The sequence below is a fragment of the Dipteris shenzhenensis genome, chromosome 15 (assembly GCF_047967505.1).
Source record: "Dipteris shenzhenensis isolate YYH24624 ecotype China chromosome 15, Dip_SZ_1.0, whole genome shotgun sequence".
NCBI lineage: Eukaryota > Viridiplantae > Streptophyta > Polypodiopsida > Gleicheniales > Dipteridaceae > Dipteris > Dipteris shenzhenensis.
In genome coordinates, this window is record NC_141610.1 from 16,385,125 (window position 1) to 16,396,976 (window position 11,852).

General features: G+C 43.7%; 1 protein-coding gene across 1 annotated transcript; it reads right to left on the bottom strand.

Annotated features, from left to right (window-relative positions):
• Positions 1 to 912: 912 nt before the first annotated feature.
• Positions 913 to 10,280, bottom strand: LOC147893447 (Agenet and bromo-adjacent homology (BAH) domain-containing protein). Its single transcript, XM_087385555.1, has 6 exons — positions 9,260 to 10,280; positions 5,983 to 6,095; positions 3,443 to 3,559; positions 2,414 to 3,262; positions 2,074 to 2,284; positions 913 to 1,984 (listed from the first exon to the last, which is right to left on the bottom strand). Exons 1-6 carry the CDS (start codon positions 9,600 to 9,602, stop codon positions 1,104 to 1,106), a joined length of 2,514 nt encoding a protein of 837 aa, XP_087241681.1. The 5' UTR covers positions 9,603 to 10,280; the 3' UTR covers positions 913 to 1,103.
• Between the last annotated feature and the right edge of the window lie 1,572 nt (positions 10,281 to 11,852).

Genomic DNA, 11,852 nt, shown 5'->3' on the forward strand with positions numbered 1-11,852 from the left:
CAAGCCATGAGTCAATCTAGTCCACTTAAACGCAACAATGACCCTAAGATGAGTATAATTGAGTTAGAATATAGCCCGACCAATAATCTCACAATGTGACACGCAGGAGTAGAGCTCACCTAGAACAGCAAATGTTGATTGGCTCTTCTCATGTTTTTTTTGTAACAGAAACGGCTCTTCTCATGTTGCTATGACCCATCATCAACAAATGTTGGTTGTCTCTTCTCATGTTGCTATGGCATCTATCAGCTTCTCACAAAAAGGGTCACTCTTGACTCATCATCAAATAAGTCTGTAGGAGTCTGCTAGGAGCTGAATGGCCTGCCTGCCTTTCATTCACCATTAATGTTCGGTAAGCTTCCCTTGCTTATATGAGCTTGGAGTGTCTTTGTTGTGACAGGAGCAGTTCATTGTAAGATCTGCTACCTACACAGTTTAGTTGGCCCCTATGCATAGCACAACAGCTGTCATAACAAAATTTCATGTCCTTCACAGATCAAACCTTTGAACCTCAGGTTCAGCAACAAAAGTATCCAACCACTAAGCCTCGTAAGACGTGACATGAAACTAACTCAAAGTGAAGTCTCCCAGCTTAGCTCAAGTCTTCCACAAACAGCAATAATCTGAAAGTATCTGATTGTTCACCATTAATATGTTCAGGTCATTTCACTGTTGAGCCCTTTGGTATCTCAATAACTCCCATACTGTGGCATTAAACAAGTCAGGGTGCTCTCAAGGCTATGAATTCCAGCAGGCTTTGTTCAGGTCAACTCATCATCAAGACATTATAGATTGATTTCATCTTCAATTAATACGTTGTTCCTTTCTTGCACGTGATGGAAGCAAATAAGGGCTTGAAAGGCTTTCTCCCTCAACATGTTAACACATTATATTTGAGGTTGCCAAAAAATAAAATATACAGGGATGAGCTTTATTCCAGAATCCACATACAATCCCGTCCTGACATCACTGTACACTCTTTTAATTCCTTTGAAGCATTTTGGCTCAACGAAAAAATCTAAACGGTGTATGTTTTGTATTGCACCAGTGCAAAAAAATCTGGAAGGGCTTCTTCGGTACCCACAAAGAGTAGATACATCCGGTTATCTCGACATTACTAAGCTCGCAAGTGGCATAGAATTGAACATCGATCCACTGATCGAAGACCCATGCAGGGGTTTCATATTCTCATGCCCTGGCTGAGCTTTGTTAGCCTTTGGTAACTCTTCAATGTCATCATCTTCCTTACTTTTAACTAATTCTTTCGAAGATAGATAGTCTGGATTTCTGTCCCCCTTTCCATACAAACAATCCACCAAATTTGGTGGTGTGAATGGCATGGATTTTTCAGAGCTCACTGACATCAATGCTTCAGCTTGCCGAGGCCTCTTTCTTGCATAGGTCCACTTCAGTTCATCTGATGGAATGCTTTCCTCTGTAGATTCATCTTCTCGTATGCCACTTTCTATTATAGACCTGTCCTCCATATCTGCTTTCTTCAACTCTTTCTCCTTCATCAAACTTCCGCCATCATCCTCACAAATGTAAATGTTTCGATGCGGAAGATTTTGAGTAGTATGCTCATCATTAGAATATCCACATACAAAATCCTCTCCCGTACCCATCCCATATAACAAAGCAGCAACCTGGTCTTTATTATTGTTGCCACGTATATCTTGCTTTCCTTCACAACTTTGAATATCCTGTAATCTCAATTCTGCGGAGTTAGCAGACTGCAATGGCACAGGAACTTGAGACAAACGGCTACTTCTTGAACCAGAACCACACGATGAGATCGTGATCAGTTTCCTATTGTTCTCAAGCCCCTTATCACACAAGACGGTTCCATTGTGAAAATTCGAAGCTCTTGCAATCACAAGCTTCTCTATGTCATAGGTGCACTTTACTTCCACCCACTGGCCATGAACCCAGTCCCTTGAAATGCGGAGGTTGGGCATGTCGAACGAGGCAGTATCATTTTCACCTGCAAGACATAATATTCCCCCTTCAATTAGGAACCTTTCAAAACTTCAAATTGGGAGATCCCTGAGCATAGCTATGACACACACCAACCTGGAAAATAAACGTTCACTTTTCCGCTGCGTTCCCTGCCCACTATGACACCCTCCCACCAGCCGTCATTCCACCATGCATCTACCGCAACACCCACCTCACAATTATGAGGAGGTCCAACTTCATAGCACAAGGGCCTCATTGTCGAACGGCCAGATGCACGGATTCCCAACTTATCAGGAGCCGCGAACTTCCCAGATGAAACCCACTCCTGAAAAAAATTGGGCAAATTAGTTGACACAAACAAATAGGGGAAGCATGGAAGCTCAACAGAAACCAAACACATTGATTGCAAAATAATTCCTAGATTGAGAAAAAGCTACAGCCTATGACTACTTACTTCCAACTTTCCACATCCATCTTCAGCGTCCAGCTCCTCGTATCTAACTTTCACCCGACGAGAGATAATTCGAAGCACAGTGCATCGAAACCAGCATCCCCTCAATCCACTGTCTTCACATAAAAGCTCTATATTGGCAGAAGCATTTACAAGAGACTGATTAAGGTGATCAGGATCCCCCCCACAGACAAGTTTTCTTTCACCTGTGTTGCTCCCAGGCCCAGCATCAGCAGTGATATCACAGGTCAGGCGGCTTATATCATCCTTAAGAGCCAAACTGACTTCCCCATGACTACCTCCATGCAGCAAATCTGTTGTCCCATTGCGTTTTCTTGAACTTCTAGCAGCTCTAGGCCCCCTTTTTATTACACGTTTTATATCATTTTCCTCATCATCATACATCTCCATACTATCACTTGCCAAATCACAATTCTGAGAGTAGCCTTGAGGACGAGAAGAATCAATTAGTGTCAAAGCTTTCTGTTGCCAGTAGCCTTTGACATCAGAAATGTTAAAAGGCTTGAGACCGTCATTATCAAACTGCCTAAAGCACACATGCACTTGAGCAGCAAAAGGAGGCAGTGTTGACAGATACTTCTCATAATGCTCAGGCGTCAAAACTGTTGCCCCTCCATCAACACACTCCACACTTAAAACTTGTGGAAATGGAGTAATAAAGACCTCACTTGCATGAGGTGCTGGTGGTGGAACCGGGCCTACCAACTCATCCTGCTTATGAAACCAGCGCACTCGCACCTTTTTTTTGCATTTCTTGTCCTCGTACATGTCTTCAATGTATGCAATGTGATGTTCTCTGCTCTCAGACATGACATATACGAAACTGTTTACCTGCATAAGGTAAAATATACAAAAACTAAGACATATAAAGACCAAGCCCTTTCCCCACCCAAAAAAAGAAGAGGGACCCGCACGGGCGCTAGGGGGGCTTCATCATTCTCACATTTAAGTGCCATGAGCACATTGTCGAAACTAACTATCACAACTACTACTATTGGAATCTGAACTTACAGGAATTGTAATTCCATTCCTCTGAAATGAAGGGTAATGACGAAGTCGCTTGCGGCAAGTCCAAGGAGCACCCACCCAGACAATATCTTTAGATGGCATGATGCACGCTGTATTATTCTGCAGATTAAAACATCGAGGGATTAAATTTCAACCCTAAATAAATAAATATGATTGTCAGGAAAGAATGTCTTAGGCATGTAAACTCGTGAGAACAAAGTAACCAACTGTTTGCTCAAAACATGCAAAGGCAAATGTCATATTCACATCATTATGTTACTTGTGGTTTTTGTATGATCATATCCCATTTTCCAAGATAACTTCATCTATCAAATGGATACCAGTTATAAACCAGTTCCTCAGGAAAGCAAGGCCTTTCATTACAGTATACAATCCTCCATCCTACTTGGCACTACATCTGACGGATTTTATTGCTACAATAAAAGAGCCCTTGGGAAATGTAGTGGAGGCAAGCTTTATTCTATGATGAAGGGAAAATATTTAGAAAAATATATTCCTGCTGAAAAGCCAAGGTCTCTATGAAGCTAAAAAGGATCCTGAAGCTACGAAAATTGACTACGAATAGTTGCCACTAACAATCTATCTTCTGAAACAACCTCCCGTAGCATGGGTATAGCACAAGTACCATGCCAGTTCCTAATGTCTTTAATTAACTGGCTTGAAGGAAGAATCCTGGGAGCTTCTGCAAAGGCAGTAAGTGATAGAATAGGTCGGCAGTTGACAGTGAATGAACTCACCACGGGCCCTCATCCAAGTGGTGGCTCTGTGGGTGAGTGGTCTTTGTAAGGAAGACACTGTCATACACCAAGAAAGCCTTGCACTTGGCTTGTGTGCCATCAGGATCTCCATAGTGCAGTTTGGACTCTCGTCTTGCTATTTTGTTGACTGTGTGGTGCTGCTCTTATAGTAGGCAATTTGTTCCTGACAAAGGCAAATTACACCCGTCATGTTCTAGCTCCCTATGTAAGAATGTGCTCGAAGATGACACATCGTAAGCAGACGAAGAGCTAGCCATCATTGATCCCCATATCCACCAAAGACATGGGAACAGCTAAATGAGGCCCAAAAAGAGGGCGAGTCTTGGAAAGCCAACAAGAAGGCAAGAATTATTGCAAAAAATTAAAACCACAAATGAGGAAAAAAAGTGTGGGAACAAAATATGTCTGATCTTAAATGACAAACCCTTGACATTCAGATATACATCAGCCATGTCCCAGATAGATGCATGCATAATGACGTCTGATTTAGTATGCACATGAGAATACAGCTTCTCCCGCCGACGCAAAGGCAAACTTAGCCATCTTGAACAATAGCACAGAGGTAATCTATCAAAGCAGTAGGAGCTATTAATTTCCTTCACCCATGCTTGCAGTAGCTTGCACACCCTAGCCCTGTGGGGTGAGAAAACTTTTGCTTGTCTCAAATCTCCAATTGATGGATTGAAACCTGGAATCCAACCAAGAATGGCAAGAACATCAGACAGATGCACACAAAGCTACCCCAGTTGAAGGCTGCTGTACAAAGGCATGAACTGGTATGCAAGATCGGAGAATCGATCTCTTTATCATACAAATGTAAAACAATGCCCCCCTCCATCTACAAAATAAGTCCTGAAATATTAACACTAGATGGTTGACTTCCTGACCAACATACACTTTATATAAAAGGATGAACTAGTCAAAATCTTCTCCTGCCCATTCTTTGTGCATCACAAACGATGCATTCGCTGTCACTGGAACTTGCTGCGTGAACCAAGAAGCACCAATATTGGTATAAATGACATCAGACATTGATCTCCCACACAAATTTCACATAATCATATAATGTGCACATTGAAAGCCTGAATTATAGAGCCGGAACCATGTTCTATATTGGAGTACTCTTCCCAAGATGGTACAACATGAACTCAAATTTTTTAACAAAGCCCGAAATAAGGCCACTTGCACACAAACCCCTCCGCCCCCCCCCCCCCCCCCCCCCCCCAAAAAAAGAAACTTGTGCAGGCCTACAAATGCCTCTCAATATTGATCAGATTGCTAACTAGGGAATATTGATCAGATTGCTAACTAGGGAAACACCAAGACACTGAGTATAAAAACAGTGATATTCTGACTTAAAACCACGCTCTAAGCCAAATGTCTTATTTACATGACCAGTCTTGCACATGAAACAAATAGGCAGTATTGTGCAAAACTATTCAAATACGATGCATCAAGCAAACATGATCAACAGTATGTACACCTCAGATTTCTCTCTACAGAATCTTAAGCATTAGCAGCCCTTTCAAATGAGACAAATCTTTAAAGCATATACCCTCAAACACCAAAACATGGAATTTCTTATTCAATAAGCAACAAAAATATAAGAATGAGCAGCCCTTTCAAATGAGACCAGTCTTTTTGAGCATCTACCCTCTGATGCATGAACAGGGAATTTGTTTTGCAACGCACCACAAAAAACAAAGTAAGCCTGATAAAGTCCCCAAAAATAGTAAACAGAGTGTACGTGTAGCACAGAAATACCTGGATATCAACCGGGCCCTCATCTTGTGAAATTCCTTCAAAAAAATCGTTCTCGTCCCCATTCGAGGTCACATCATAGTCTGAAATCATTGACAGCTCCGGTAAAGGAGATTCTGCACAACACAAAGAGACAAATAAGTCTCTCTCTCTCTCTCTCTCTCTCTCTCTCTCTCTCTCTCTCTCTCTCTCTACACACACACAAAAATATGTATATAGATATATACAATATAAATACATATACAAATACAGCAGGTACACACGCGTGTACCAGTCTTGGTGAAATGGTGGAGGCGGCGAAGCACCACAAACAAAAACTATTCCCCGGCTCTGTTAGACTCAAGCCCAGGTGTCACCCATGCTCTTTCATTTGTACATTTATACATTAAAGAGCTGGAATATGCAATTTGGAGGGAGAGATCCCTACCAGTAGTCCCGATATTGCTCCATGCAGACGATGTCGTCTTGATATAATCCTCTACAAAGGGTTCACAAGCTCATTCTGCTAGATGCATTGCATGCTTTCTATAAGGCAATAAACTCTCTGAGAATTTGTCCAAGGTCATGGTGTTCAAGACCACCTACGCTGATCTACCATTTTCTTTTGGGAGGCTAAGTCCTTCAGGCCTAGATTATGCTTGAGCTTTTCGAGAGGCCAGATTGGTAAAGGATATGCAGCTCTCTCCATGCTTGAGTGATAGTGTTTCCCTCGCCATTTTTCGAAGGGGAGGGCTCTTTGATTGGTCCGTGCAACTTGCAGCTATGTACAAAGAGCACCTGACTACAACAGCATGAACAAGTCACATCTCACCAACAACAAAAACCCATGCTCCCTCAGATGATTTAAGGGAAACAGTCAGGACCATAACCAGGTCATTATGACAAAGTTGGCAGCTTCTCCACTCCAACCATGAGGCGCATTCCATATGGTGACTTCTTTGCAACCAATCTAAAATTTTGGCAACTCAATAGAGGAGCAATATCAACTTCTAATGCTGGTTCTTGAGTTTCCACAGATACTGGCCCATGAGGGGCTATCTAGCTGCTAGAACTTAACAGTACTTGGTGGACCACATGCCACCATAAGTGTCCCCTTGCCTCTACATGGCTTTATGTCCAGGACCCTCTCATCAGCTATACATCAACAAGAGCCGACACCAAAGACTAATGACCACTACCACTTCTTTTGAAAGGCTTGTGACTCTCTGTCATGCTTCATCCATGTACAAATAGTTAAGCGGTCTCATGGTGTAATATAATTGCATGCATGAGTTGGTGTGTGCATACTGCAGTATATGAAGTCAATCTGACGCTAACCCATGTTCCATATAAGATTTTGCCAAAATGTTAGGTGTGAACGTAGGCTTTGGTCATTGTGTAATTGTGCCTAGATATTTGTGGCTGTGTCCGTAGATGAATGCAAGGCCAACTTACGTTTACAAACACCTCACTAACCCAACATATACAAATGCATGGTTTATAAAGCCAACAACAGTCGCCATGAAGTCTCCAACAGATACTCAAATGGTTAAAAGAGCTGCCACTTTGTACCTTTGAGCCCTTCCTAAGAATCTTTGGCATTGGCAAAATCTGTTCAACAAAACCTTGCAGTAAGGCCTTAGTTTTCATACACAAGCCCGGATGTCTTGGCTCCCATCAATACTGCTGCTCACAGCCTTTCACAGATTCCACTGCTCACAAATTAGGTGGACGCTCAGCTCCTGCAAGCTACAATGCTTCTTCCAAATCGCCTGCTGCTCAATGCCCTCAAATCTCTGCCCTAGGTGTCCCAGTGTGATCCCAGACAGCTGTCTTTGAGAGCTACGCTTGCTCTGCCTCTGCCTTGACTTTCAGCTGGGACTACTTTTCAGGGCTTTCAAGCCATAAGCTTTGAGTGCTGCAATGTTACATGTCACCTCGACTCATGTGATTTTGAGTTATATGAAGCCTTTTGTAACCTCAACTATGATGCCCTTCATGCCTTGAATAGAACGCTAAGGTCTCTGCGAGCTCTCCTCAAACTTGCCAGCTTTTGGGGCTTCCACACATTCCTCAGCTACCTCTAGATGCTTGCCTCTTCATGCACACAGTGCAAGAAGCAATAAGAGTGCCGAGCTTGGCTCCAATACCAGAGGGGAAATGGAGGAATGAACATGCCAAAGTAACCAGGGTAACATATGAACAGTATGAGATTGATTCAAGCTGCCCTTGCTTCTCTATTAATTTGAGGGACTCCTAGAGACGTCGAGGTCACAGCCCTCTTGTAGGGGAAGCTTTGAGCTCTTTCTGTGTTTCTCTACTTGTCTGCACTTTAATTATTCCATGTTTTAGCGTTCAGTTTGTCGCAGCTGTACATGTTAACACTTGAGGATGAAACAAGGCAAGGCATGGTCTCCAACATTACACAAGGACCTCTGTGGCCTTCTAGAGCAGCCTGCTGAACAGTTCAGCAACCACATCAATAAGAAATGTCAGTGTGCTGATTGCATGATTTATTGATCTACCATGGCTGCGGGGAACTGGTTCAGCAGCCTCTCCATCCACACCATTTTCGTTTTTGACAGATGCAGTAAATTTCCAGCTGTATCTCACCCTTAACAGCCAGTTCTCACCCTTCTTCACTAAAAATTGTCAGTTTACTACATTTCAATGCCATATGAATCGATCACTGTATATCACTAGTAACTGAATATCACTGCTATTGTTGATTCAAACTATGAAAGACAAGTTGCGATAGGGGAGCATGGTGATAAAGAATTAAATTCATAAATTCCTCTGAGATCATCTTGTGACCGGAATCATAAAGCGGATCAAAGGATCTATTACAAAGAATAATCAGATTCCACAAAGTACCGAAATCATAAACGTGTCTAGATCAACCATATTAAGTGACTGCACTCAGACTACTTTACACTGAATTTGCAATGAATAGACAGTCGCACGAGGAAGAGTCTCTCTCTCTCTCTCTCTCTCTCTCTCTCTCTCTCTCTCTCACACACACACACACATTCAACTCCACTCACTCTCGAGTACTCCACTCTCTTCTGAAATCAAATAAGCTGCAATGGAAGGGGCGCGCACACACACACACACAAACACAATGCCACATACTATTAAGACAAAAGAAACCCAAAAATCACCGCTCTACCCACATCCCCAAGAAGCTAACATCGTTCATAGGAAGGAGACCAAAGTCACACCATTGCATAGCTTTCCCAGATCTACGACGATAACAAGAGAAATATGGACAGCACACCGAGACAAGGAAAGAGAGATGTACTTGCAACATTGTGGTCGCTGCCTCCTGAGGATGAGCAGCGAGGCCTCGTGATAAACATCGTCAGCCAATCAACAACTTCTCGCCGCGACCTCCACTTGAAAGCGGGGGTGTTGGATTTGTCTAAGCCTGCAAGCGGCAAGAATTCGTCGCAAACTACGTAGACCATATGCCGCAGACTACGCTCTGTGCCAATAACAGCAAGGCTCGCCAATCCATTGCAATCCTTAAGACGATAGTGCACTACTCGACTCCCCCGATCATGAGAAATGTACTGCTCCTCCCAATCCACAAACTGCTTCGCAAGAGAAGGACTCGATGCTTCCACCGCGGGGGCCGGATGCATGACGCCTGATCAAATGAAGACAATGCAACAGGCAAGGCAAAGGCGAGCTCTTGTGCTCGAAGATTCCCACGGCGCCTTTAAAGTGCCGTTGATCAGGCGCCGTGCGGCAAGGAAGCAACCGTCGTTTGCCAACTCTGCGAATTTCTCACCGCCGCAGCAAAGTCACGAGAAATATAGACTCTCTTTCCCGGCAGACAAAAACACACTTTTCAAAGACGCGTGAGCGATCGGTCACGTAGCGCGTCCACCTCCTCCGTCGCCCCGTGAGCCAAGCGGGCTCCAAAATCTGCAGCCGAAGGATCCAAACTCGTCCGAACGCTATAGAAGGCCCGTAGGGCTGAAAGGCAGAGCGAAAAAAGGGAGGCAACAGAGTCCGGCAGGCGATCGAGAGGGGAGGGAGGAGAGGAGGAAAGAGGAAGAAGCAAAATCGCAAGAAAGGAAGGGAGGAAGAGGGGAGGGGCAAGAAGGAGGGGGGGGGAGAAGATTAATGGAGGAAGGGAGGAGGATCTGAAGGGAAAACGAAGGCAGGAGCTTCATAGCTGGGGGGGGAAGAACGGGGAGGGAGAAGAAGCAAGGGCAAAGCAACAAAAAGCTGTGTTGCCCTAGAAAACGTGGTGTGTGTGGATATGAAAAGGAAGGAGAAGAGGAAGAAAAAGAAGAAGATGGCAAAAGGCTGTTGTTAACAACAACAGGGATGACGATGATCGTTCATGTATGTATGTATGTATTTATTTATTTATCTATGTATGGATGTCTTTTATGTATGGTTGGATGGTTTTGATGTTATGTGATTATGATGCTCATTATGAGATTGGTTTCCCTATCCACGCCATCCGCATTTCCTCACCTAATTTTAGAACTCGTTTCTTTTTCTTTTTCTTTATTTTTATCGCCGCCCCCCCCCCCACGTCGGAATTGTGACCCCGTGGGATACGGACAAGCGCGTTCTGTTAACTCCTTCCCGGTTGCCCCCCTCCACGTGCCGGTTACCTACACTGCAGCGCGCGCACGCCTTTGATTAGAGCGCGTTCCCACGTCCCCAACTTTGCCAGCACCTACTGCCGATTTCGGGTTTGATTCTCAGCCGATGTTACCGAAGCATAGGAATTGTGCCCCTCCCTTGCGGCTCGCCTTATTGGGCAGCCATGTGGCTTAGCATTTGTCTCGCCATTTATTCAAGCTCGGTCATGCAGGAACTCATTGGTGTCCGGGTCCAATGTGCAGAGATGGCCTAAGGGATTATGCTTATGCCAAACGGGACTTATGTAGTTTTTTGTAGCGGTTTGGTTACTGTTTTTACAGTGTAGGGCCTAGGCTACGGGCAATTAGCCCCAAGAGTTAGCCAAATTTTGTATCCTGGTCTTTTGTTTTGGGGAGTGACCATCCCCTTTAATATAACTGGGCTCTTTTGTTTTTGTTTTTGTTTTTTTTTTTAATACATCGATTTAGAATCGTCGCAATAGCCTCATGGGAACATCTAGGCGCAAAGGAATGGTTGCTTTGATGCATTGAATTTCCTAATTTATAGGACTATTTGCAGCAAGGCGAAGGCAACAAACTGGCTCGAAATCCACTCTTCCCGATCTTTACTCTTAACTTTAGCCAAATTGCCAATGTTTTTTTTCTTTTTTTGCAAAGACAAATTGCCAATTTTAACAAGTGCTTCTACAAATCCAATGAGGAAGGCAAACTCTCTCCAATATACTCTCCTTTGCCAATTCGCAAACCATGGGCTCTCTTAGTGGAAAGGAGATACAAGTTTGAGGCATGGTTATGGATGGCAACTAGTATCACAATCACCATTGCCAAAAATCAAATTTACCGGAGGCATTCATCTTCTATACTTTGCAAGCACACTCTACAAAAGAATAACAACTTTCCTTTTCTTTTTTTCACCAAAAGATGCCGACTTGTATTACAAAAAAAAAAGGGGGGGCAATCACACCCGTGGCCCACGCTATGCCAGCAAAGCTCAACATGTGACCAAGGCCTAGCCCACATTATATAAGCAGCACTCCCAATGGAGTCCTTCCTCTACCCGATCTGACTGAAGTGGTCCAACGAGTATCTCTTCAACATCCCCAACAGAGTAAGGACCAAACTGCCAATAGCAACTCCATCATGGAACACCACCTAGTTTTGCACTTGCTAGACAAACAAAAGCATCATCGATCTCAAGACCGACCAGACAACTATCGCCGTAGATGTGCATCTTTCCACAATCCCCAAAAGGGTTGCCCTCCACGTAAG